Source organism: Oryzias latipes, chromosome 11 (assembly GCF_053564925.1).
Source record: "Oryzias latipes strain Hd-rR chromosome 11, Olatipes_Hd-rR_3.1".
Classification (NCBI taxonomy): domain Eukaryota; kingdom Metazoa; phylum Chordata; class Actinopteri; order Beloniformes; family Adrianichthyidae; genus Oryzias; species Oryzias latipes.
In genome coordinates, this window is record NC_136247.1 from 26,881,780 (window position 1) to 26,908,531 (window position 26,752).

Sequence of the window (26,752 nt, forward strand, 5' to 3'; positions counted from 1 at the left end):
CACTGAATGCAAAAACATATTAAAGATCACAAGAACAATTAAAAAGACAAAACAAGTGGTAAAAAATAAGATTATGTCTTGGAAATCAAAACATAATTCCAAAAAGAAAAAGGAAGAATTTTCAGAAAGGAAATTTACACATTAAAAAGAAATAAATTAATAAACAGAGAAAAAGTAAGTATTATGGAACAACACTGATTGGAAGATCATGTTTAAAGTTATTTTACTTTGAAAATATCTACTGACAGATAAATTTGGTAATTCCTCCATCGCCACATTTCTGATTCTAAACTCAAATTCATTCAATCATTAATTTCCCAAAATACCTACTTTTAAAAAATATATATTTTGTTTAATTTTTTTAAACATTTAATTGAATTAAGCTTCGATTAAAAAGCGATCTGTTTAAAAAATCTTTTTTACATACTTTTTGGTTTTTTGGAATTTTATTTTGATTTTTAAATTGTAATGTTGTTTTTTTATTATTTGTTTTACTTTTTCAATTGTTGTGATCCTTAATAGGTTTTTGCATTGATGTGATTGAGTGATTCTTTATTTCTTGCATTAAGTGCTTTGCACTTCATACGAGAAGCAAAATTTCTTTCTTTTCTTTCTGAAATTTCATCTTGAGTGGATCAGTCAAAAACAGAAACTTTGTGAAATCTGACAGATCAAACTGAATTACAGAGTGCTGGAAGAAAAAGTGTTTGCTTGCAGTTAACAAAGGACATTTCCTTTGTGATTACAATATTCCTAAAGGAGTTCTTGAATAATTTAAATGAAAGCAAAAAGCATAAAAACTGCTTAAATCTTGCAGAGACGCCTAGACACACTTACTCTTTTATTGTTTTCAGGTCTTGAAAAACTCCACAACCTGTCAACGATGGCCAAGATGATTCTGCGGGTTGACCTGAGAGATGGAGGCGAGTCCGTGTTTGCGAAGTACTCCACGTTCGAGGTGGCCAAGAAGTACTACAGACTCAAAGTAGGGGGATACAGCGGCACTGCAGGTGAAACCGCACTTTTAAGAGCTTCCATGGAAACTCGCCTAAATCCAAACTAACAAGCTTTGTGGGCTTCAGGCGACTCTCTGAGTTACCACAACAATCAAGTCTTCTCCACCAAAGACCGCAACCCGGCACCCTCCATCACCAGCTGTGCCATGTCCTATCGAGGAGGCTGGTGGTACATGAACTGCCACGAAGCCAACCTGAACGGCCTCTACGGCATCGACGTCAAGCACCAGGTGAGCCAGTCGGAGCAGAAACCACATCTGCATGAACCTCTAAGCCTCTGGATGCCTGAATTTGTTTCCATGAAAGAAAATCACTTATGGTTTTACATAGATGCTAAATGAAGGTAAATTTAGGAACCAAAGTGGTTTGTTATTTACATCAGTCATGGGGTTATAATATCACACAAGTGTAAAAAACACATCAAAGTAGAATATTTACGAGTGTCACAAAAAAGGAGTCGGATCAAACCCAATCAGAGTACATTAAGGCATTCAAACCAAAGGGAGTGGATCATATAGCTTGAATATATCTGTGCTGCACATGTAGAGTCCCCAGTCTACCAATCCTTGCACTTGTTATTCATGGATGTTGTAGTTAGGAGGAGAATTGAAGCTTTGAGTTTTGCAGCCAAACTTGCAGAAAAAGTCACAGATGTACATTTAGGATGCAAAGCAGCAGCTCAGGGTAGTCGGCGTTCCATCACACGCATGTGCTGCCAAACTTTATCGAAATTCTAGGAAGCATGTGGGAGGGGCTACAAATAAGGCCATTTTTTGGAAATGGTGGTTGGTGATTTTACATAGACTTGTGGGATGCTGTGCGACCTCTGGTGGCGCCCTCTGTGCAGCGCCCAAGGCAGCCACTTCCAACCACGAAGCGCGTTGCTTTATGAGACACATTTATTTAGAAAAAAAGTTTTTCTATTGCAGTTTTGTTTGAAGAAGAGGGAAAGCAGAGGAAGTTTTGATTGAACAATCACAGATGTTTTGCAGTGGGTGTGGCCAGAAGATCAAAGAAATATCTTCTGTCAGAAGATGCCGCCATGCCCAATACCATTGGGTTGAACAAACGTCGTCACCCACACAGTGATGTCCCATAATACCTAGCTTTTCTGGTTTTATTTTAAAAATGAATTTTCCAAAATGAGTGTTTTATTTTTATACCGTTCGTTTTTCTGGAATTATGTTTTGATTTTTTTGAGTATTGATTTCTGAAATTGAATTTTTAATATCTGTTATTGTTTTTATTTTTTTCCTTTTCAATTGTCACGATCTTTAAAATGTTTTTGCGCTGAGTAAATTGTTGTTTTGATTTGATTTGGACTTCAGGGCCACCGTACTTTATCAAATGATCGTCACATTGAGCCGCCTCCACGTCATGATGTAAGCGTGAGTCTGTGTCTCTGTCAGGGCATCATCTGGACCTCGTGGAAAGGAAAGGACCACTCCATCCAGTTCACTGAGATGAAGATGAGACCGGCCGACTTCAGACCTCCTCCCAAAAAGTGAAGCCGAGGAAAATGATGAACTGCTAAACACACGCTTAGACAGCAGTGTGTCCAGATGCACACAGAGCTGTGCTTCTACATGAGGAGAGTTTTCTGGGTCTTTTCCATTTGTATAAAGTCAGTTATAGTATATTTTGTGCAGATTAATTCTCTTTTGCTAAATGTAGAGTTCCTCTTATTTTTCACTTGGGCAGCTCTGATGTACGTCATCTAAAAAAAATCTTTTGCTTGAACTTTTCTTTCAGGAATTTTCTTTTTTTTATCTCTGTTAGTCAAACTAAATGTCAGACTTGGATGTGACAAACTTTAAATTCATTCTGCTTCAGCTCAGCAGCGCCCCCCTTCAGTACTATGAGGTACCACACTGTGGTGCTCCAACAACCAGGAGGTCAGGTCTAACTTTGCACCTGCTGGAGTTTCCTCACCGAGGTTTTTTCTCTCCGTGTTGCTTTGTGCTGTTTCAGTTACCAGTTATCAGTGTTTTATGTCTCTTTCTATGTATGGGGCCTTTAAAAAATAAAACAATTTAAAGTAAAAAGTAAAGAGTTCATCCTGGTTGAATATCAACTACACAATGAAAAATCCTTTAAACTAAGAAATGAATTTTATTTTATTATTTAAAGATGCAATTTATAAGAAAAGAGTCCTTGTCAGAACTAAAGCAGAAGAAGAACATTAAAAGGACAAAACTCAACATAAAAACAAAATACTTATAAAATCTTTCTAACATGAAAATATCAGGTAATCAAGTTTAAGCTTTAAAAATAAAATGAGCTACTTTCATTTATGATCATTCTGTTAGACTCAAATTTTAAATCTTACACTTAACTGGTTAAGGTTTGTAATATTTTTAGAGGAAATTCACAACTTTATTTTCTTTGCTGGCAATAAGACAAAATAACATTTCAAAATAAATTGGTGTTTCCAATGACTGAAAGCTAATGTCAGAGTAATTTTTTACACTTTTAAAACAATAACTGCACAGCTCAACACCATGACAGTGTGATGAATGAATTAAAGTTATAAAAGATCTTGAACAGAGTTCTGGAGAAAAAAAAAGATTCTTGACGGTCTTTTTCTTTAAACTCAATTTTCCCCCCAGAAGCTTGGCAGAAAAAAAATCAAAACATCAAATCTGGAACCAAATTAAAGTGATTTTAGGTTTTTTTTTTTTTTCTTTTTTTGGTGCCATCCATCTTTTCATCCTTCTTCTTCTGCTCATCTGGGACCGCGTTGCTGAGGCAGCAGTCTAAGCAAAGATGCCCAGATTTCCCTCTTCCTGGCCACTTCCTCCAGAACCTCTGAGGGGCGTTTCCAGGCCGGCCGAGAGACCCGGTCTGTCCAGCATGACCTAGACCTGGATGCTTTGGTGCTAATTTAAAAAAAAAAACACTGTCAAGGTTATTTCTGAAAACACAAGACCATATAGACAAAAAGTCAGCAGGCCCAGTACGATTTTAAAGAATCTTTATTTAGTTTAGGATGCCCTACTTACATGGGAGTGGTTAGTCTAAGGATCGCATGATCAATCGTTATCAGCACAAAAAGGTTTAAAAATACAGTTCCAACATAAAAGTAGTTATACTTTGAATCATCAGTAGCTACTTTCCAGACACTTCCTCTTTTTCTGGCTGTGATGTTTCCTCTTCTTTGCACACAAAGCATCAGAACTTCAAGCACATTACGTCAAACTCCATGTGGGGTCAAACAGCGTTTTAAAAAAAAAATATATGCCTTTCTTCAAAACACACGTTGAGCTAATTTGACATTTTTGACAGAACAATTGGCTTCAACTTTGGCAAGAGCATTATTCATCTGATAAAATATTGTTTTCTGGTTTTATAAAATGCATTACAAAGATGAGATACATAGGAAGAACAATGTAAATGCTGGTCTTCTAACTGTGATGGGAGGTGTGGATTCTCCTAACTTCAAAGCATTATGTATCTGCAAAGGTATAAACTTGCATTTTGGAGTTTTAGTACTCTTTCATCCACTTTCTAATATCTTAAAATGTACATTTTCAGTCTTCTGAATTGTAAAATTTATGCTTTTTTTGCTCACTTTTTGAATGAATCATGCTCTAAATTGACATGTTTTTCCTTCCTGCACACCTGATGTGTCATTGAGTCACACCTTTAATTCTGGTCATTTAGATCTTGCAGTGGAAAGTCAGGAAAATAGCTTTCTGCCTTTGAAAGTGTCTTTTGATCCTCTGATCCCCAAAGTATTTTTAAACACCTTCTGTTTTTTTTTAATTGGGCTCCTGGGTGCAGCTTACACCTCAGCCTCCCACCTGTTCAACACACAGCCAATCGCAGGGATCCCACCTGCTCACCAGGCCGCCTAGGCCTCTTGTTTACAGGTGTGTCACCTGGGACGGCCTTTTAGATCAGAGGCAGTGAAGGGGGTTGGATGAGGATGAAGTGGTTTTCACTTCAAGGAAAGTGATCCCCAAAAAACCCCCAAAAGGCTGCAGAGTTTAGACGGTGAAAGAAGACGACCAGTTTTTCTGTTTTTTTCTGTTTTATTTATCTATAGGAGAAAGAAAAAGAAACAGCACAGCGCTGGTCCGTACTGAGCACGCTCAGTGGAAAGGTCCAACAGCAAGATCGGTAAGATCTCTCCACCTGCACAAGTCTTCCTGTGTTAAAGTGATAAAATTGGTTTTAGTGTTTATTCTATGTTATTATTTATTTAAAAATAGGTTTAAAAGTTGAGATTTTCTTGTATTTTGCTAGTTAATAAATAATATATCCCCAATCCCTTCAGTACTGGGATCACTTTTTTAAACAGATTAATGAAAGGTAATTTAGAAGAAAGTACCAGATCATCAATCATCATTTGTGCTTTATGACTTTTGAAAAAGAAAAAATGATATTAAATCAAAATCCTTTACAACAAATAGACACTTTTACACATTTTTTATTAATGTCAAGATAAATTTGTATAAAATTTAGGTAAAGATATTCTGAAAAGCTGATGTTTTGCAGGTTTTCTCTTGAAAAATATAAATCGGTTGAAGCAGTGTTCAGTCATGACGAGTTTATTTTCCTTCATAAAGTTTTGTTATGGATGAAAAATTCATACATTCTAAATGACACGACTAGAATAAACAAAACAATTGAGATTGGATGAATTTAACCTTTTGCCATTCTCAATAATAAAGGGACAAACGCGCACATTTTGCCTTTAAAAACAACTTGTTTAATTATAGAAAGATTAAAGATGTTAATTTGAATTCCGCTGAGACACTCGTGGCTGTGGAGATGACGGGTAATTATGTCTCCGGCTTTTCAGGACAATGATGTCTCCAGACGATGGAGCCCTGGAGGAGCTGCTGAACTGCAGCCTCAGCGAGGAGGTGGAGGAGCTGGGAGACGGAGCAGCGGAGGAGGAGGAGGAAAACGCTGCCGGACAACACGTAATGATTAAAGCTTTAACGCACTAAAACATGTAGAAATCTTCCGATTTTCAAACTTTTAAACAGTTTACAACATAAAAACACACAAACATAAGCGAGAAAATATATTTAAAGCCTTATTTATTTATGCTGAAATTAGCAGGAAACATGTCTCCCCATGAAAACTCACTAGATTAATAATATTTAATTATTTAGAAGTGGGAGGTTTTTTATATGTTTATGTTAACCCTGGAGAACCCAGGAAAAACTTTTTTCTGGACTTTTAAAGTTAATTTGACAATTTGTATTATTTTTTTTTATCATTTTGGCTGCCAGAAAAAAAAATACAAAATGGAATAAAAATAAATACAATTTGAAAGAATTAAGTAAAAAGTGGTCAACTTTGAGGGTTTTCCAGGGTTAGGAAGTTGGTTTTTCAAATATGTTTAGACCAAATGTTATAGAAAGAGAAATTTAGATACAAAACTATACTTTTCTAAAAATATTTTTAAAGACACACAAATCTCTTAATAGTGAGAAACAGTGTTTACAGATGGTCAATACGTTTGCACCAAACTTCACAGAAATCTAACCTTGCTGTACAAATCATTCTGTTTTAAGTTCGTCTAAAATTAATCAACTTTTGTTTCACAAGATTATTACAATATTTAAAGAAATATTTACCAAAAGATCATTGGACCGTGTTGGTTAGAATTAGACAATTTATTGTAAATTTAATACATTTTCAATCTACGTGTGTACAAATTCTGTCCTACATGACTGTTGTTTAAGATAATATGTTTTGATACATGATTATATAATCTTTATTAAAAGACCTTTAGTTTCCTTTTGTGTGCTTTAATGACACCGACTGCGTTTCAGGCCCCGTTAGCCGTGTCCATCCGGGACCCGATGGTGTGCGCCGGTTGTGGTGAGCTGGTATGCGATCGCTTCTTCCTATTGGCTGCAGGGAGGGTGTGGCACGGCGCCTGCCTGCGCTGCAGCCTGTGTCACTGCGAGCTGCAAACACACGCCTCCCTCTACTGGAGAGACGGGAACATCTACTGCCAGCAGGATTACTGCAGGTGCTAAACAGACGTCCAAACCCACCCTTACATTCACCAAACCTGTTGGTGACATTTCTGTTACCCCCGCTGTTTATCAGGATTTTTGGGGGGGGTCGGTGTGCTCGCTGCTTCCAGCCAATCCCACCCTCGGCTTTGGTCATGAGGTCTGGCGATCTGACCTTTCACCCTCAATGTTTCTCCTGCCAGGTTTGCCCAAACCTTCAGTTTTGCCTTTTTACTGCAAAATACCCCCCCCCCCCAAAAAAAAAATGAATGAATGAACATTTTGTCATGTGTTTTGCAGGAATGTGATGTTAAATTGTTGCCAGGGAACCTGTACTGCATGCAAGGGGCAAACCTGTACTGTGAGTCTCATTATCAGGAGGATGGGGGCAGCGTGTCTCATCATGACCCCTCCATGAGACTGAGTCTATCAGAAGGTAAGAATGAATAGATGAAAAGCTGAGACTGGAACATATGTTTGCTGCACCATTTTGTTCCGTTCAACAACTGAACGAACAGACATATTTTCCTGTTACAACATGGGTTTATGAATCTTCTGACACACAAGGAGTATATTTGAATAAACCCCTTTTGTAATTTAGACTAAGCTTTATTCATATTTATTATTTTTGTGTACGTTTTTTTGATGGGCAGGACGGAAAAGAAGAGAGAGGGATTTATAATCATTACTGTGAAGTGTCGGTTTAAACTAAACGTAAAAGGGGCGGAGCCTGTCTACACACACACTTTAAATGTCACAAACATACCAGTTGGCTCCAAACATTTTGTACCATTGGACTTTTAACTTTAGAAGCAGTATATTTAAATATTTATGTCATGCTAACCTATTTACCAGATTCTTATACTAAAACCAAACTTATAGTAAAAAAAGGTAAATAAAGATTAAATAAGCATTTAAAAAAGCTGTGAAGTTCAGACTGAACTGCTTTAAATGACATTTTCTTTGGATTTTTTTGATAAACAGAAAAATGACCCAGACGCATTAGCCATAAGGAGTCAGGTTTAAAATATGTGGAGCCTTTATATCTCACTTTTTTGTCAGGTTAACAGGTTCAATTACCTTCATATTAAACATAAATCTTCTTCTCTTTACTAATAACCTAAATTAATGTATGAAGAAAACATATTTTGATTTATGAGTCACAGGGTTTAGATTGACTAATTCCTGTCTGCTGGTGTCACGAATCCCTGTGCAGTACTTTATTGAGGAGGGCGGCTGGCAGACGGGGGTCAGAGGGCGAGAGTGGAGGATCATGCAGAGGCAGGAAGTGGACGAATACTCAGAATTGAAGGCCAGAGACACAGACAAGAGCTCAGTGCTCTGTCTAAACACTGCTGGGAGTGATTACTGATGGGAAGCAGCTGTGGGGCAGCAGGGGCTGATGGGAAGTGGAGTCTGGAGAACCAGGAAGCGTCAGTACTCGGGAGATAGTTCCCGCTGATGGCTGTAGGGGGAGACAGGGTTCTGATTCATGACAGCTCATGGGGGGGTTGGAAGACTGGCAGGATTTAAGGCAGGGGTGGGCAAACGATTGCTCGCTAAACTATTTAATCTGGGCCGCCAAACTGGAATAAATTATATTGATAATCCTCAATAATGTTTAATTTCCCTGTAGTTCTGCTGTCTCCCCATAGATGGTTGTTTTTCAGGTGTGTTTTCCAAGTCAGAGAGTCATTTTTACGATCAGTCAAACACCAAATGAACGCACCATGTCTCTAAGTTTGCATTTTTCACTAAAATTGGTGGAATGGACACTAAAATATTAACAAAAGCCGCAGTTGTGTTCTGTTTTAAAGTTTTCAATCAAGATTAAAACATGTTTTAGTCCAGATTCCATGTTATTTCTTTCTCTTATTGGTTGAGTTACTAAAAGGGAGCCGGTTTAGCTCGTGCTGGTTTGCGGCGCCTTCCGTCCGTGAAACCAGGGTTCGACTCCGGGCTGCTCCCTGTTCCCCTCTCTACCTCTGTGCCGGTCCCAAGCCCGGTTGCTTTGAGAGGGTTGCGTCAGGAAGGGCATCCAGCGTAAAACATTGCCAAGTTTACCATGCGACTCGTTCGCTGTGGCGACCCCTGATGGGGAAAGCCGAAAGGGAAACAACATTGGTTGAGTTACTAAAAAACTCTGCACATCTGCTGCTGGAATTTTAGAACCCTTGTGGCCCTCAATTTAAATTGTTTCCCAATCCCTCCCTTAAGAATAATAATACATGGATAAAATGTATTAAAAATCGTCCCATCCTATCGGGCACACTTGTATTTTTAGGAGGCCATCACACAGAAATATAAAGAAAAGAAAATAATAATAATACCAACGCTCAGTTAAAAGATAGAAGATGTATCAAAAGCCACCCTAAAACAGTCTTTATTTTAATTTTATTTTAAAAGTGAAAAGTCTCTTTTAATTTTGACTTTCTTTGTTTAATACAGAAATAGCATAATCCATTACATATTTTTTTTAAAAAGGCATTCCAGTCAAGTTTCTACAAAAATACACAAATCTGATATACAAAAACATGTATAAGTAATTTAAAACTAAGATAAAAAACCTTTATTATAACTTTGATAAAATATTGTGAGCATATAAAACAGTTACATTTATAATGTGATTAAATATAGTTCACTTTTTTGAGTTTCATTGTTTTATTTAATTCTAAATGGCATCTAAAGTAGGTTTTAAGTTAAATATAACAATTATTTGGATGTGCGTGTTCTTGTACTGATCAATTTAACTGGAAGTTTTATTCAACTTGAAAATCATTTGTCAAAACATTGCACTGCGTTCATTTTCCAACCAGGAGCATTTTAGAGTACTGTGCAAACTAATAAGAGACAAACTAAATGAGTGTGAGAGGCCTCCTTCTTCCATGTGACACTGTCAGAACCAGGCCAGAACCATGTCTCGGGTGAAGGGGAAGACTCTGTCAGCAGTCCAGAACCACGGCTGGATGACAAGGCCGGAGGAGGAAGGAGCCGCCGACGCAGCAAACGGATCCGGACGTGCTTCCGCCGTGAGCAGCTCCGAGCGCTCGAGTCCTACTTTGCTCAGAAACACAACCCTGATGGGAAAGACTGGACCTGTCTGGCACACAAGACGGGTCTTCCAAAGAGAGTCCTGCAGGTAAATATACACCTTTACATCCAACAGAAGTGGCAGAAGTGCAGTGGGAGGAGTTTGTTTGTGTGCTTAAAGGGTAAATGAACACACTTATACTGGGAACAACAAAACTTTGTGCCATAATGCGATAAAATGTTTGATTTGATATCAAATGAAAACAGACTCTCACAAGGTCTTTTTTAATCTTTGCTTTCATAAAAAGAATCAGCTAAATGTATGTACACTTCATTTTAGTTAATTTATTCTTGATCGTGCTCGGTCAAGTCCTGATTTTCTATTGATTTTTAACTTGCAAATGCAACCTTTGGTTTTGCATATTTTGCTTTATAATTTGAAGAAGTTCTTTTTCTTTGTTTAGTTTATTAATTTTTAAAATACAAGTAATTTTATGTAATATATATATCTATAGATGTTTAATTTTTAGCATCAATCTATTTGTTGTTTGCATCTTTGCATCGTTTCCCAATAATTTTTCTCTCAGGTGTGGTTTCAAAACGCTCGGGCCAAACTCAGACGTTCTCTCAACTCGGAGTATCCTCAGGCCCAATCTCCCGCCGCTGTCTTTCCATCTGTCGCCATAGCAACCAGCTCCTCCCCGACAGCCTGCGCCATGTCCGACCAAACTCAGCCCTTCCCTGCCAGTACCATCGACCACCTGCAGCTGTCCCTGCTCACCGCTCCGGTCAGTGACAGATCGCAGAGTCCGGCTGTCAATCAGTCAGCGCACCAACCACTGCGAAGCACCGACCCCCTGGACTACAGTTCCCAGAGTGCACCAGGATGTTCTTCTCTCAGTCTCCAGGGAAACTTTGAGAATGTAGGGTTGGAAGTAGATGGGGGTGAAAGCTCAGATGCTTTCAGACTTCATTATTGTTGAACGTAAAGCAGCGATGAAGAAAATTGTAAAATCGATGATTAACGTCCCACTAGGATCATGTTTTGAACTATTTGACAACATTTGCTGCGGTCCTTTAATTAGGATTCTGCCATTTTTAGCCAAAATTTAAAAAAACGGTCTCATTTTCTAGGACATCGTTTCTGCAGTAGCTAATTAGAATTTGTATCCGAGTTGTTGGCGGGACCGTTGGCACTGAGCAACCCCGCCCCCCTTTCCCCTTCCTGTTGCTAAGAGCTCGGAGCAGAGAGTCTCTGGCCAGCCCAGCAAATCTTCTACGTCTCAAGGACGCTCTTTTTGTGTGCTGATTCACAACAATTTAAATAAAGAATTACTCAGAAACACAATTTTAAGCTGAATTTCTCTTAATATATGTTCTCCTTAAGCAGAGAAATGCTAAATGTTAAAAACACAATTTTCATTGGAGTGAGTCTTTAAAACTCTAAATTAAACATTTCCTGCATTCACTTTTGTTTAGATTTAAGTGAGGAAAGGGGAGTTCAATGTCAAAAACAGCAAAAATCCTCATAGATAATGTTTGTCAAGAACCTTTTTTTTATCAAAACTTTTTTTTTCATAGAAAATTTTAAAAATCAGGCGAAACTTTACACGAAAATATATATTTTGTATTCTGTTATGTATTGATGCTTGTTTTAAATATCAAGCCTACTAGGAATAGACTGCATATTGTTGTCATGTATCAAATTATTTTAAGTAATAAATTCTACTATGACATTTTCCTCCTTTGCTAATTTTTTATTCGTTTTAATAAAACATTTATTACTCAGATTTCTTTATGACTTTATCCGTTCATCTATTTTAAATTCAATTTCCTGTAATGACTCAAACTATAACAATCCCCTCGTGCAAACAAGTCGAAGCATTTTGTTTGTTTGTGCTTAATTCGAAACACAGGAAATAATCAAATATTTGTAATAAAGGGCCTCATGTGTTGCTGCTCATTCTGTGGAGCATAATTGATGGGATGTTGGTTCCGGAGGTGGCATCCTTTGTTTCTCATTTTAGTGAGATGATTACTGAATTCTTTGACAAGCGTGTGTGTTTTCCCAGTGATACAATCTTTATTTTGATTTTTAAATAATAAAGGAACTATGCCTCCCTCCCAGAGAGTCTCCCCTCACAAACATCTTAATGAACAGCAAGGCTGTAAAAACAACGCGGGCCCCCCCCCCAAAGGGCCCTGACGTTTCTCAGGTGAAACAATGGAGGTTATTGACTCGGATGGAAATCTTTGTGTGCGTCAGACGGCCGCAGGACCAATGGGCGATGGCGGGGTAGAAGGAAAACATCAGGAGTTTTTATAAAAACCAGAACGTGCAAATGTTGGGAAGGAGAGACGACTTCTGACTGAGCAGAAGGTAAGACATAAACTAATTCTGCGTCTTGCTGGGATTTTGGGGATTCACTGGAATCTACTTTTTTTCCCCTTTTTTTTCTTGAAATTTGTGTTGAAGTCTGAGTTCTCCTTCCTTCCATTTTCAAAAAAATTGTCTAATTTATCAGTTACTATAATATTATATAACTTGGATAAAATGAGATAAGATAATAAATAAAAAGTAATAAATAACACTAAACACTATATACTAAAAATATTAATAAAAACAATAAATACTGTCCAGTGACTTCTTAACACACTTTAGACATTGGGCAATACTTAATGTTGTAATTAAATTTTTAAGTGCAGTTTAGTGTTATTTATTATCTATCTGCTACTTTTTAGAGATCTGATAACAAGGTAAGTTCCCCATTTTAATTCTATTCTACTGTATTCTATTCTAGATTTCTTTAAGGCATGAGAAAGTGCTCTTTTTCTAATGATTCTGCAAGGATTCCCACTATTTAGTCTAGTTACATCTTCTGTCCTAGAATTATCTGCTTTCAGCTTGTCCATCATTTAAAAAAAAGTATATTGTAGCTCCAATAAAAACTTACAAGTTATTTTTTTTAAATATAAAGCTAGTGAGCTCAGCAGCCTTTTTTCTGTATCATGTAAAGCAACTTAAAATACTATTTGAATTATGAAGCTTCAAATCGCTCCAAAAGCTGCTTATATAGTGAACACAAACCATGTTGTTTCCACCACCGTGCCCCAAAGGACTGTGCTGGAAACTGAGTGTAACTGTTATTATGTCTTGATAAGCTGCACTGTTTGTTTTTATTTGTCTTAATCCAAATTTATCACGTACTATCATTTTTTGGAACTATCATTTTTTTAAATCTTCACGCCGTGTGTTGCTTAAGGGCAACAGACCGTTCAATCCAGGACTTAATTTAGCATCACATTGAATAAAACAAAATAACCCTAAAGAATAATTTTAAATAAAATTGGTGATACATTCATGCATGAATGGTTAAAATCGGTACACAAAAGCTGTCAGTAGATAGAAAAAAAATGTGACGGTTGTTTAATAGTTGGTGTTTTTATATAATTTATTGGACTTGTTATTTTTTCCTACATGTATCTTGCCCTTTCCACACTTTTATATTATTATTATTTCTAGGTTACGTCACAGGATCAATATTTCTTACTTTAAAAGTCAATCATTGATTAAAATGAGCTTCTCATTACTCGTTTGTGTTTCCAGATGAGGCTTTCTTCCCATCTTGGAGGCTTACAGCTCACCTTCCTCTCCCTCGCTCTTCTCTGCTCCTTCATGACATCGGCGGTCACCAACCCCGTCTCCTCCACCCCTCTGCTGCCCACAGTGGACAGCCCTCAGCTGGAGTCGGCCCTGCATCGTCTCAAAGAGAGTCTGGAGGATCCAGGAGACTCAGACCCTCTAGAAGGTTGGCCTCAAGACCCCCAGTCAGTCATTTTGGAGCCCATGGAGGGCGGAGTCAGCTCTGAAGAGGGGGAGAGTGACAAACCCTGGGTGGAAGAGGTCCTGCTGAGGGCACAAAGAGGGAACCTGGTGGACACGCCCGCCGCTCTCTTCCCTGGAGATAACTCTGTGGACAGTTTGCATCATCAGGAGGAGGAAGGAGAAGACGGGTGGAAGAGAAACGACGCTCTGACCTCCATCGCCGGAGGACTCCAAGCTGTCAGCCGGGAGAAAGGAGGATTCGGTTTCCGCTTTGGGAGGAAGAGGTGGACGGAAAGGGGATGGAGGGGTGATGGGGGGGGGGAGGACAGATAAATAAGAGAACAGCTACACAGTAACATAAAAAGAAGAGTTAAACTCTAGAATCTTTCATTTTCTCTTCCCCGATGAGATGGTAGGTTCAACAAAAATGTCTGACATGAAGTCAGAAATATGTCACAGTGATGTGCAAAGTTCAAAAGCTGCTCCATTTACATCACTGCTCTAAATGATTATAGAGAAAACTGATAGACAAAAACATTTAAAAAAAATGAATTAAATCACAGAAAGAAGCACAAAAAAGTCACTTGATGACTTCCACAGACTTATTTTAAGTCTAACCTGAGCAGAACATTCCTCAAATGGCTTAACGATGACGAACAAAACTCAAAACCAGTCGGGGCTGAAGCCAAACATTTTTCTTTTTCTAGTTTTGTTTTTGTCGTTTCAGATGGTTCATGTTGGCCCTCAGATTATTCTCTTTTTCAGGTCGTCAAGTTTAACAGACTCACTGTAAAGAGTACAAAAGTTTAAAAAAGCCAACTGGACCAAAAGCTGAGCAGAAAAACCTAAAATTGTGCAAAACATGAAATATGCTGACGGTTCTCAGGAACAAAAACTTTGTGTGCATCACTTCTGTTTTCACACAAACCCCTTATTTTCTGTTTTTAAAACGAGGAATTTAGAGTTCAGATGAATAAAATGACATTTTGTTGTGATGATTTATTAAAGTGTTTGTTCTGAAGCACATCGTTGTATTTTCTCAGTGGTGTTCAACCGTATCCGAGTCCTTTTGATGTTCAACTTTTACTGAGGTCTAATTGTGTCAAACAGAAACCCAGGAGGATCTGAGAGACCACGAAAACTGAAAAATGTATAAAAAAATACCATTAAGGAAGAAATCCTTGAGTGTTTGGGATCATACTTACACTCCTTGTAAGTCCAGCATCTGAGGCCTTCAGCTGAAAACCCTGAATATGTCAGGAAGAAAAATCTACATTAACCCCAACAAAATGTGTCTTTTTTTTAGATTAAAAATTACATAAATTCACAGCGATTGAGCTCAAAGGGTTGCGATAGTACCCAAAGTAATTTCTGTTCAAGCTTTTTACTTCTTTAATTTGAATTTAATGTGTAATTTCTAATAAATTCCAGATCAGATCTTTTCACTAAATTATTAATTTGTGACTTGGTGAACTGTGGACACACGACATCAGTGGTAAGCAGTGCAGAATGGGTCGACACACAAACCAAAACATGTTATAAAACAATGTGCCCTATAGGTTCTAAAGTCATTTAAAACTAAAAGTTTTGAAAAACTGTTCTCTTTGAGTGTCTTTATGCTCTAACGTCCTGCTTGGCTTTTGCTTGTTACCAAACACTGAGCTCAAACACTGAACACACACTCTCCAGTTGTGCAAGTACCAACAAGTGATGGTTCTGCCCGCCGTGGAACGCGTCCGAATGTAATCTGCCTAGCAACACTGACGTCCTGCTTTGTTTTTTGATTGGCTGTTGCTCTCAGCCAGGAAAATGCAGGACTGTTTTTGTACTGTCATATAAAAAAACAGCAATTGAGGTCTATAAGTGACTTTTTTATTATTTGTTTTTTTTACAGCAAACTAAAATATTTAAGGTATTTCTTAATTTCATTTTATTTTTACGTTGTTTATTTTAACAAATAAATATTGTAAAGAAACTCAATAACGGAGACTCATTGCATCATGATAACATAATTTAAAACACCTGTGAAGGTCTCAATGTATATAACTGGTGCAATAAGTTCAATCAGACACACAAATGATTCAGACAGCCTTCCAGTGGAGGATCCTTGTCCCTTAATAACAGGTAAAAGCTGACAGAGTGATCTATCAAAGCACTAAAAGGAAATCTAATAAAATAAAGGTGAAAAATGGACAGATAACAGCAGCTTTTGGGTTTATTTTTTTTCAAAGGAATTAAGCAAATACAATAAAATGTAGAGATCAAGGGTCTACAACCTGTGACTCTATGGTACCCCGCCATTGTGGCTCTTTATAGAAAATAAGTGTGAAGTACAAAGCAAGCATGGAAAAGTGTATAAAAGAAACCTGTGGAGAGGTGGAGGTTTGTTCTGGAAAGGAGAGGAATGAAGGTGTGTAGATGAGACGGAACAGTGAGGTTACAGGGAGCGGAGGTGAAGCAGGTGGAGGACTTTGTTCTGGGAGTCAACAGACGTAGGAAAGTGGTGAAGAGGAAGGTTTCAGGCGTGACGTGTGTCAATAAAAAAGTGGTGAGAGCAGCCATGTTGTTTGTTTATCTAAGATAGAGACCGGAGGAAGAGCTGGAGGTTGAGGATGTTGAGGGAGAAACCAGGATGGATGGGATCAGGAATGAATCCATCAGAGGACCGGTTAAAAAGTTAAATGTTTTGGAGATAAATGCAGGGAAACAGATTGAGGTGGTTTGGACACACCGTGAAGAGGGACAGTGATGATGTTCAGATGCTGATGAGCCACCAGGAGAGGTTTAGAGGAGAATGATGGATGTAGATTAGGACATGAGGATGATTGACATGAGTGAGGAGGATACAGAAAACACTGTTAGATGGAGGAAGTGGATTTCCTATGACGACCCCTGAAGGGGTCAGTAGAAAAAAAAGTATACCTGTGTTCACCATGTGTAGCATCAAAAGGGAACCTACAAATGAATCTTTTTCAATTGTCTCCTTTTTGTTTAGTGAGGGTGTGGTGAATAAAAAACCGGTTCAACCGCTTCTCCAGGAAACATTTTCAATGTTTTTCAGTCACTGCATTGGAGCTGCCAAACATTTCAAGACTAAAAAAACAAACTTGTTGAGCTTTTCTAAAAAGTACGGTAGATAAAATACAAGATGAGCCTTAAATGTTACGCTGAGGCTCTTGTGAAGTGTCTTATCCACCAACATCAACTTAATGGATGTATGTTTATTTATGTGTAAGATGTTAAAGGCTGGTTCCAAAAAGTGTTCCCAGTGGTATTTTAGTTATTATTATTATTATTATTATTATTATTATTGTTATTATTATGCAGTTTGAAGCCTAAATTAAAAAAAAAACTGAGTTGTTTTCAAAGACACTTCAGGACATGTTCTGCAGAGCGCCAGCAGTTCACTATAAGTTTGCGTCTGAATTTGGATGGAAAGGTGTGGGTGGTGCGTTTATGATCCATCGAAAGTTTGAACTTCATCTCGATCTACATCAAAACACCATTAATGTTGTTGTTTTTTTCTCTACTTCAGAACACTATTGATGTGATATGTTTTTTCTACCTTATCAATCACATTTCAGAAAGTTTGTTTTATAGTCTAGTTGTTCTCGTAATTAAAGCAGCAAAAAAATGACTCAGTTAAAACGGAACACTTTGCAAACTTTATTTAACATATTTTTAGATTATATAAATTTCAGATTTGTTTTAACATTGTTTTCTGCTTATGAAGTGTTTTCTTAAAGCGTTCAGGGGTGTTCCTCTTTAGAAAATGTGAGCGTGACACGGTGATCACTCTGACGTACGAGCAAACCTGAAGGCATCTTCCTGTAAACTGTGTGAGATGAGGAAGCTGCAGGTCATTTGACGCTGTTTGCTCTTCACTGCAAAGCCTCATCAGAGGCGGTCATTGAAAACGGGCTATTCTGGACAACTTAAAATGTTTTTCATCGCTGCTTTTTTCGTGTTGGGGACCTTAACATCCGTAAGAAGTGGTAAGGTCCACTTTTTTTTAAACAATTTAAGTTTATATATACAGTTTACATGTTCAAAACGGCAAACTATGACAAAAGATTAAGCTGTTTTGTCAGATTATTCTCTAATTTTTATATTTTGACTTGTTTCAAAGGGATTTGCTCCCCTTCCCCGATAAATAAACACAAAATGTAACTGTCAGTTAGAAAAAGGCGTTTGGCATTTTGGATCTGGACTTTTTCACTTTGTAAAAAATAGAATGATAATGGTAATAATAGTACATTTTCACAAAGTTTGTTTTACATAAATGTATAGTTTTGGGTGTAACTAAGAAAACTTCATATGGATACCTTTAAAAGCAACTTATATTCTGGATTCTTACTGAGTTTTTGTTTTGTTTCACATTAAATGATCTAAACTATTTTATTAAGATTATTAATAATAATAATAATAATAACAATAATAATAATACTGTTTTAAACATAGCCAAAAATTTGAGTGTTTACAGGGTAAAGATGAATGTTTTAGGTAAGAAGAAAAGTATGGGGAAAACACTTCATAGGACAGGTTGTTTTTTTTTTTAACATTTCCGCATTTCTTCATAGTCACTTGATCTGCGGTTTCACTTCCATGATGATTGTCGTTGTTTGGTAAACCGGTTCAGCAGATCAGCTGCAGTTTTCATGTCTGTTTTTGTTGTGTGGCCTAAAAAATCATGTAGTCTGCCTGATTTGAGCTTCAGAAGTCTGAGTTTTGTTTTTTCTGGAGTCCTTAAAACCCTGAAAATGACCAATCACAGCTAAATGTTTAAGTGTTTTAAGCAACTGTCTCCTAAAAGTATCAATAACATTGCAGAGTTTTAGAAAAAAAAAATTGTTTAAATTGATGTGTACAACAGGATTAAAAGCACTAAATAGACTTTCTCCCTCTACAAAAAGTCAGACTAAAATGAAAAACTAAAATGCAAAAATACTCTTAGTGGTTCCTTTATTCAAATATCCATTCCTGTTGAGGCTCATGCAAAAAATTAATACAATCTCTGCCCTTAAGACCAATACTGGTTGTTCTTTTTCTTTCTGGGCTACTTCTGTTTTTAAAGGATTTCACAAATGTATCCAGTCTTCATCTTCATCCAGCAAACACAGCAGATCAAATGGCTTTTTTTATTATTATTTGCAGTGGAGCACTCTCTGACGTACATCTACACGGCCTTCTCCCATCCTGTGAAGCTCCCAGGCATCCATGAATTCACTGCCATGGGTCTGCTGGACAACAGGATGATCGACTACTATGACAGCTCTGTGCAAAAGAAAATTCCCAAACAGAAGTGGATGAAGGAGCGACTCCAGCCGGAATACTGGGAAAAAGGCACACAGTCCCGGCAGAGCAAGCAGCAGTGGTTCAAGGTTAACATTGACATCCTGATCAACCGAATGAGACAAACGTCTAATGGTGAGATTTGAAGGTTATTTATAGCAAATACAATGTCCAATAAAATAATACCTTTCCATGGTATGTAATAGGAAAACTCGTGATATGCGATATTAGTGATCAATATTGCAATGACAGTATTACTTGCGGTGGATGAACAAATAGCAGAACAACCAAAAACATCATTTCCATTGCAACAATTTAAATTAAGTAAGAGTAGACATAACTTAAATTATACTCCAAATGACCCGCGTTTACATAGGTGAACATCTAACATAAAAAAGCTCCATCCGATTGGTCAACAAAGTGATGGCGTCCAACTGATTGGTCAAATGTATAAATGAATTTATTTGATCCGTTAAATACTTCAAGCTGCCATAAGATTGTTTTCGCACATTTAAGCTAACCATTTGCCGCAATTTTCTCCGACTTTTGCAACATGTGTTGCACTGCTTGATATCGTGATAACGATAAATTTGCGATTAATGGTGCAGGTCTAATGTATCATGATATGAAATATACAATATTTTATAAATTAATGTAATCGCTTGTTTTATTAGCTAAAATTAAAGTTTAGTTGAATCTTTATGTCTTATTTCTCCCTGCAGACACTCATGTTCTTCAGTGGATGCATGGTTGTGTCGGCAAAGAGGATGATAATGGAAACATCCAGTTTGAGCGTGGCATGGACATGTACAACTATGATGGAGATGACTTCCTGCGTTTTGATGATGAACATCAAGTTTGGGTGGCTGCAGCAGATGCAGCATTCCCCACCAAGAGGAAGTGGGATGATGTCACAGCTCTGAAAGACTACACCAAGGGTTACCTGGAGAAGGAGTGCATGGAATGGATGAAGACCTTCCTGAAATATTCAACAGAGCAGGAAAAAGTTCTCTCTACAACCAGTATGTTTTAACCTTTTGATACCTTATACTTGCCAAAAACAAATATTCCACATGTAATTTTAGAATTAATTGATAGCAAAGCTAACAAATCAAAGGAAAGTCTTGTTAAATTTGAATCTTCTGCTCATTGTCCAATATCAATCCTGCTAACAAAACTTTCTGTTTCTTGTTACAGAACCACCTGAAGTGTTTATGTTTGCAACCCCAGCTAAGAAAAAATCAAACATGGTGCTGACATGCTTTGCTACAGGATTTCTTCCAAAGGAAATTACTATGGAGATCAAGAGAGATCTAGAAGGAAAGAGCCGTGTTCTTTCAGCAGATGATGGGCTGGTGTCGTCCGGGGTTCGCCCAAATGAGGATGACACTTTCCAAAGAAGAGACCATGTGGAGATCTTGAAGACAGATCCTGCATCTTACTCTTGCAGAGTCATCCATAAAGCTACAAACATGGATGTTGAGCAGGCCTGGGGTAAAAAAAAAAAGCTTTTGATTGAGTTTTTGCTATTTCTTAAACCTAAACAGTTCTATCGTTTTTAATTGTAAAGCACTCTGAGCTGCACAAAATGTGAGAAGCGCTTTTTATAAATAAAGATTGATTCTATTTAATACAGTTTAAAATTAGATGTCTGCCTTACGCAGCAGATGAGCTGAAGACATCATTTACGTTAAACTGAAAGTCTTAGAAATAAATGATACACACTGTGGGATAATCTCTGTTTTGTAAATTAATTCTTTTTATTTTATTTTTGTACCTTTTTTACTTAAATGCTAAAATCAAAATTTCATTAGAAGCTTGTTAAAAATAAACAAACTTGAAATATTAAAGAAAACAATTATTTTTTTCATTTTAGATCACCAACATCCTGATAATGATGCAACAGGAATTATTATTGGTGCTGCTGCTGGTGTAGTCGTCTTGATTGCAGTGGGGATTGTTGCCGTGGTGATTGTGATGCTGAAGAAGAAAAGTAAGCACTGAATGCTTCACCCAAAGTGGAATTGAAGATCTAAATGTTTAAAGATGCAGCATGATGTACATTTATCAAAACAGCATTTCTTTGTTTTATGTTTGAACTTTGTTTTTCTATACACGATGCCAAAGGAAAACCTTCTCCTTCTTCTTCAACATCTTCCATGAGTAAGTGTCTCTCTTTTCTGTTGAGATTTTAGTTTCTCTGTTCATGAAGGGTTTGATGTGAATGAAAAACCTTATTAGCTTTGGAATAATATTTCTCTGTTAAAAAAGCATTTGTATGATTTCATGGAAACATTTACCTGCATTATTTTTATGGCGAATTACCTTAATTATCAAAGAAAAGCTGTGAGTTTGCACATTTCAAATATTTCACATATTTTAGTATTGTTTTTTCTATGACTGCGGTACATTTACACTCAAATGTTTTACAGCGGATGGACTGAAATATTTTTCTTGATTTGTAGGCTCTCCAGAAAACACTGAACTCCTCAAGAAGAATAGCAATGGTAGGTTATGTCCTTTTAATAACTTGACAGTGAATTTTCATTGATATAAATGATATATTTATACAGTTGTTTTCTAGAGTAGATGGCTCTGATTCTACCAACAGTTTTGATGTCTCAGCATCATTCATGCTTCCTAACATCAGTTAGAAACTATAAAAGAACTGAAGTCACATTTAAATCATATTTTATTTTTCTGGGTTAAACTAAAGACGGCAGAATGTGTAGACTGAATGTGTAAATCCATGACTCCCTCATTTAAACAGCTTTAACATTATCCTTAATGAGAGACCAAATTAATGTAAAAAAATACCAATGTCTTCATCCTAAATAATTTTCAATTTTATTTATTGCAGTGCTTTTCATTCTAGATTAGGAAACTCAAAACATTATAAAAGCATTAGATTAACATTTATTTAGGAAAATATCAAAGTTTTTATTCTAAATCAAATCATGGATAGAAACTTTAAAACAAATCTAATAAAATTTTTCATTAATAAAATAGCTACATTGAATTTCTCCTACCTCTGTACATTTGACTTATTACCTTGCTTAAATAAAAAAAATCACAACAATTACTTTATATTTGCCTTTTTTTTACTGTTTATTGTTTTTTTTAAATCTTTTTTAACACATCTTTTTCCTATTTTATTAAATCTTCTTGTCCAAATAATTTTAAGTAAATCTGTTTTTGAAAAAAATCTGTAATCAACCCAATCTTTTCTTGAACAGAATCTCTCAGCAGTGGTGACTCTGCTATCGGCAGTAAGTATCTACTTGTTTGATGCATCGTACCGGACATCTCTGTTTAAAAAGAAACAGTCTTATGTTTTTATGGAAACATTTATATGCAATATATTTATGGGTAATGATCTTAATAATCAAAGAAAAGCTGTGAGTTTGCACATTTCAAATGTTTTACATTTGCTATCTGAAATATTTTTTCCTTTACTGAGGTACATTTACAATCCAAATGTGTCACAGCAGATGGACTGAAATATTTCTGTCTTCATTTGTAGGCATCAAGTCTCAAGACAGCAACGAACCCCTCATGAACAGCACCGGTAGGTTATGTCCTTTTAATAACTTAACAGTAAATCTTCATTGATATTAATTATATATATGTGTACAGTTGTTTCTAGAGTAGACGGCTCTGATTCTACCAACAGTTTTAATGTCTCAGCATCATTTATACTTTCTAACTTCAGTTAGAAAATAAAAAAGAACTGAAAGGATAGAGTCACAACGTGAATCATATTTTATTTTCTGGACTAAACTAAAGACAGCAGCATGTGTAGACTGCTCTTATAGCTTTGCAAATTCTGCTTCTGTTTTATGTTTGATCTTTGTTTTTCTATAGAAGATGCCAAAGGAAAACCTTCTCCTTCTTCTTCAACATCTTCCATGAGTAAGTGTTTCTCTTTTGTGCTGAGATTTTAGTTTCTCTGTTCATGAAGGGTTAGATGTGAATGGAAAAACCTTATTAGCTTTAGAATTATGTTTCTCTGTTAAAAAGAAAGTTTTATGTTTTTGTGAAAACATTTACCTGCAATGTTCTTAATTATCAAAGAAAAGCTGTGAGTTACCACATTTTAAATATGTCACATTGTATGTCTGATATTATTCAAACCAGTTTTGATCCAAAAAGATTAATTATTTTAAATTTGTAAAATTGGTCAAAGGTGAACAAAATGTTATTATTTTCCAATGTTTTTAATTTTTATTTTCCGTTTCAGGTCATGTTGGTTTGACCATGCCTCCCGAGAACAGTAAGTTGTTGTTCTTGAAATGAATGGGGGGGGAAAAAAACAGGCTGACAAAAACATACGTTTATATAATTTTGTTTCTTTGTACTTAGGTGAAATTCCTAATGGCATTTCCCAAACTAGTAAGTTTTTTTCTATTACTGAGGTACATTTACAATCCAAATGTGTTTCAGCAGATGGACTGAAATATTTCTGTCTTCATTTGTAGGCAACGACTCCTCTGAAGAAATCAGGGTACCCCTCATGGGCAGCAATGGTAGGTTATGTCCTTTCAATAACTTAAAGGCCTGTTCACACCGGGACGAATTTCGCCGGCGATTTTCGCCGACGTTTAACGCCTCGTGACTAAACAAAGGGCACCAACGAGAGTGTGCACACCGAGGCGAAAAAACGCCAAGCGTTAAAGCGTCAAAAAAAAAAAACGCCTCGGGTTCGTTTTTTTTTTCGACGCGTCGCGTCGAAATCTACTCGACCAATGAGAATGGCGCTTTTGCTCACGTGTCTGGAGCCTCTGAAGTTACAGTAAAACACAACTTGGGGGCGCTCAAACACAAAACTGCCTTGCTGAGCACACATACCAGCGAAGAAGATAGACGCCAAGTAGCGTCTACACAGCCGCGAAGAAATAATGACGGACATTCTAAAATATCCCCGAACCAAGCACCAGTTGGAGCTACTGGTATTTGAAATATTCATGTTTTCTTTGTTTGATTCTGACAAGCGTGTAAATACTTGCTCTCTTCTTCTGAGTGAAAAGCGACTTTAAGAAGCGTAAAGTTGCGCAGCGCCACCTTGTGTACAGGAGTATTTCTGTTTTACATTAAGCGCCATCTAATGTCAGGGAATGAAATTGCATGTTCACTCCACTCATCGTCAGCGAAAATCGCCTGGGTGTGAACACAAAAAACGTGGCGAATAACGCCTGGCGAATATTCGTCCCGGTGTGTACGGGCCTTAACAGTGAATTTTCATTGATATAAATGATTTAGTTGTACAGTTGTTTCTAGAGTAGACGGCTCTGATTCTACTGACAGTTTTAATGTCTCAGCATCAGTTATGCTTTCTAAGTTCATTTAGAAAATATAAAAGAACTGAAGTGATACAGTCACAACTTGAATCATATTTTCTTTTTCTGGATCAAACTAAAGACAGCAGAATGTGTAGACTACATGTCTAAATCCATGACTTCCTCATTAAAACAGCTTTAACATAATCCTTAAAGAGACTAAATTTATGTAAAAATACCAAGGTTTTTATTCTAAATCCAAAAATCAATACATACTTTAAAATAAATTTAATAATAATATTTATCATTAATAAAATAGCTACATTAAATTTGTGCCACCTCCGTAAATTTGACTTTTTTTTATTACCTTGCTTGAATAAAGAAATCTTTACATGTTTGCCTTTTGAAAAACATATTTTTTTTTAATTAACATTATTTTTTTTTTATTTAAATCAAATCTTTACTGTCCAAATCTCCATCTGGAATCTGAATGTTTTTTAAAACTTTTTAGTAAAATCTGTTGGGGGGGGGGGGGGGGGGGGAACACTGTAATTAACCCAATCTTTTCTTGAACAGAATCTCTCAACAGTGGCGACTCTGCTTTCGGCAGTAAGTATCTACTTTTCTGATGCATCGTACAGGCAACTGAATAATATCGATCTAACAAATGTATATTTAAACTCAAAAATACTTTTAATTTTATATTTAAATTCCTAGTGAAATCTTGAGTTTTCATACACCATACTAAAAGCTAATCCTCTTTTTGTTTTATGTTTTTGTTTTGTGTCTTGCATTCAATAAAAAAACTTTTTTATTTATTTAGTGTGGGGCAATTTGATTTGCCAAAAAATATTTCACATTGACACGAGGGCTCATTTTCTTGCCAAAATTTCTATAAGAAATAACAGTTTTGAAATAAACTTGTTTTAAGTATTTGTGTAACATGATACTGCCACCATTATCATCACCATCATTATTTGGTTTTTACAAACCATTTAATGGTGTTTAATCTGAGTGTGCGTAAACTTTTGACTTCGGATTACAAAAAGGAATAGTAGAAATTTTCTCATAGTTTTGGCTTTTAACAGTTTTAGATTTATTTGTTAAAGAAATATTATTTAATCTCAAACAATAAAGGAAAAAGAATATCACTCTTTTCACAGTACATGTTACCTTCTAGTAATGTAAAAGAAATTTGAAACGGTAAAAAAGATCGGTCTTTACATTATTAATAATAATATGCAACATCTGTTTATTTCTACAGGCCCTAAAGATTCTCGGTCTACTTCACCTTCTTCACTTTCGTCAGCTTAAGCTCCTCAGCCAGTCTGTTGTCTCATAAATGACTGGTGTCTTTATCAGTTACATTACAAAAAAAAGTGAATTTTGGATTTATGTCTTCGTATGGTAAATTCTTTAAGTCTACGTATTACTTTAAAGGTCAATTTTATCTTTTCTTATAGAGTGTTGTTGTTCCCCTTTTGCCATATCAGCTTTCACTGATTCCAGGTGGTTTGGTAGAGATGTTCTTATGGCCTTCCTGTCACAACCCTGTATTTTATCCAGAGACCCAGATTTGGGCGCTATTGTGGCTACGTAGTTAGGGAGTAGCGTGAAGAGCTCATCGTGCCTGGTATCCCACTCACCAGTCCTACACACAGCCAACTGAGCCACCCAGCTGCTATTTTATTTTTCTATTTTTATTTCTTTTTACAAACAGTTTATTTCCATGTAAGGCAGTCAGAAAAAAGTGGCCCATCTGAGCTTGGGAAATTAACTGGCTCCCCAAGTCATTTTTTCTGTCTTATCGGTGATGGTTTTGATTCATAATAAAAGATCTCTCTTTACCATGTGGGTCTGATGTTTTTTTCCTGTTCCTATAAAACTATGTACTGCAAAGCAACAACAAAGCAAGGTGAATATATTGAATAAAAGAATCATCTCAAAAGTTGATTAAAATGATTTTTAAAAGATTATCATTATGTGAAACTAGTGTATTATACAGAGATTCATTATTTTTACTAAAACAATTAACTAACTTAATAACATTTGTCATTTCCATTTTGGTGTGTTGTCCTTTTTTGTTATTTACACTTCTCCTTACCCATATGCAGAGGGAGATTTGGTGTCAGCTGACCCCTGGGATGCTTAAAAACAACTCTGTCGAATGTATCTCTAGAAAAGAAATCTAACATGTGATTTCATCTACAACTACAGAGTCTTGTAGTCTCTCTGACAAATGGAAACACTCATGTTTCATCTGAGCTCCACTGTTTTGCTTGGAAGTAAGCAGCTAAAAGTCTGTTTTTCAAGAATTTAGTAGGAAACATG

General features: G+C 36.5%; 4 protein-coding genes across 9 annotated transcripts in view; all 4 read left to right on the forward strand.

Annotated features, from left to right (window-relative positions):
- The window catches only part of tnxbb (tenascin XBb), a 53,994-nt gene extending 50,933 nt beyond the window's left edge, over positions 1-3,061 (forward strand). For all 3 annotated transcript variants that reach the window (XM_078955095.1, XM_020706936.3, XM_011480918.4), the window contains 3 exons: positions 855-1,010; positions 1,083-1,246; positions 2,426-3,061. In XM_078955095.1, coding sequence (XP_078811221.1) covers positions 855-1,010; positions 1,083-1,246; positions 2,426-2,524 — 419 coding nt within the window. In that variant the 3' untranslated portion in view covers positions 2,525-3,061. The remainder of the gene's footprint in view (positions 1-854; positions 1,011-1,082; positions 1,247-2,425) is intronic.
- A 145-nt stretch (positions 3,062-3,206) lies between these two features.
- Positions 3,207-11,365, forward strand: LOC101155206 (LIM/homeobox protein Awh-like). 2 transcript variants are annotated; one of them, XM_078955097.1, is made up of 8 exons: positions 3,207-4,888; positions 5,065-5,138; positions 5,824-5,947; positions 6,809-7,011; positions 7,092-7,200; positions 7,298-7,433; positions 9,898-10,136; positions 10,615-11,365. In XM_078955097.1, exons 3-8 carry the CDS (start codon positions 5,828-5,830, stop codon positions 11,008-11,010), a joined length of 1,203 nt encoding a protein of 400 aa, XP_078811223.1. In that variant the 5' UTR covers positions 3,207-4,888; positions 5,065-5,138; positions 5,824-5,827; the 3' UTR covers positions 11,011-11,365. The 2 variants fall into 2 exon arrangements, with proteins under 2 accessions (XP_078811223.1, XP_020562626.2); XM_020706967.3 differs by having other exon boundaries at positions 3,207-5,138.
- Positions 11,366-11,550: 185 nt separating this feature from the next.
- Positions 11,551-14,877, forward strand: qrfp (pyroglutamylated RFamide peptide). The gene is made up of 2 exons (XM_023960331.2): positions 11,551-12,407; positions 13,635-14,877. Exon 2 carries the CDS (start codon positions 13,635-13,637, stop codon positions 14,184-14,186), a length of 552 nt encoding a protein of 183 aa, XP_023816099.1. The 5' UTR covers positions 11,551-12,407; the 3' UTR covers positions 14,187-14,877.
- Positions 14,878-15,865: 988 nt separating this feature from the next.
- LOC101154961 (H-2 class I histocompatibility antigen, Q10 alpha chain) lies at positions 15,866-26,271 on the forward strand. Of its 3 annotated transcripts, none has more exons than XM_078955099.1 (15): positions 15,866-15,977; positions 19,008-19,280; positions 19,868-20,167; positions 20,343-20,639; positions 21,022-21,138; positions 21,273-21,308; positions 21,611-21,652; positions 22,382-22,414; positions 22,669-22,713; positions 23,010-23,057; positions 23,386-23,418; positions 23,508-23,537; positions 23,624-23,671; positions 24,998-25,030; positions 25,686-26,271. In XM_078955099.1, exons 1-15 carry the CDS (start codon positions 15,890-15,892, stop codon positions 25,733-25,735), a joined length of 1,473 nt encoding a protein of 490 aa, XP_078811225.1. In that variant the 5' UTR covers positions 15,866-15,889; the 3' UTR covers positions 25,736-26,271. The 3 variants fall into 3 exon arrangements, with proteins under 3 accessions (XP_078811225.1, XP_078811226.1, XP_004073954.1); XM_004073906.5 differs by lacking the exon at positions 15,866-15,977 and adding an exon at positions 17,661-17,848; XM_078955100.1 differs by lacking the exons at positions 24,998-25,030; positions 25,686-26,271 and adding an exon at positions 24,369-24,505 and having other exon boundaries at positions 23,624-23,693.
- Positions 26,272-26,752: the final 481 nt, after the last annotated feature.

Coding starts and splice junctions, on each gene's coding strand:
- qrfp (XM_023960331.2), top strand. CDS start 13,635: ATGAGGCTTTCTTCCCATCTTGGAGGCTTACAGCTCACCTTCCTCTCC.
- LOC101154961 (XM_078955099.1), top strand. CDS start 15,890: ATGTATATAACTGGTGCAATAAGTTCAATCAGACACACAAATGATTCA. Junction 20,640..21,021: donor GGATGTTGAGCAGGCCTGGG/GTAAAAAAAAAA, acceptor TTTTCATTTTAG/ATCACCAACATCCTGATAAT. Junction 21,309..21,610: donor TTCTTCAACATCTTCCATGA/GTAAGTGTCTCT, acceptor CTTGATTTGTAG/GCTCTCCAGAAAACACTGAA.
- LOC101155206 (XM_020706967.3), top strand. CDS start 5,828: ATGATGTCTCCAGACGATGGAGCCCTGGAGGAGCTGCTGAACTGCAGC. Junction 5,948..6,808: donor AAAACGCTGCCGGACAACAC/GTAATGATTAAA, acceptor ACTGCGTTTCAG/GCCCCGTTAGCCGTGTCCAT. Junction 7,012..7,091: donor TGCCAGCAGGATTACTGCAG/GTGCTAAACAGA, acceptor GCTGTTTATCAG/GATTTTTGGGGGGGGTCGGT.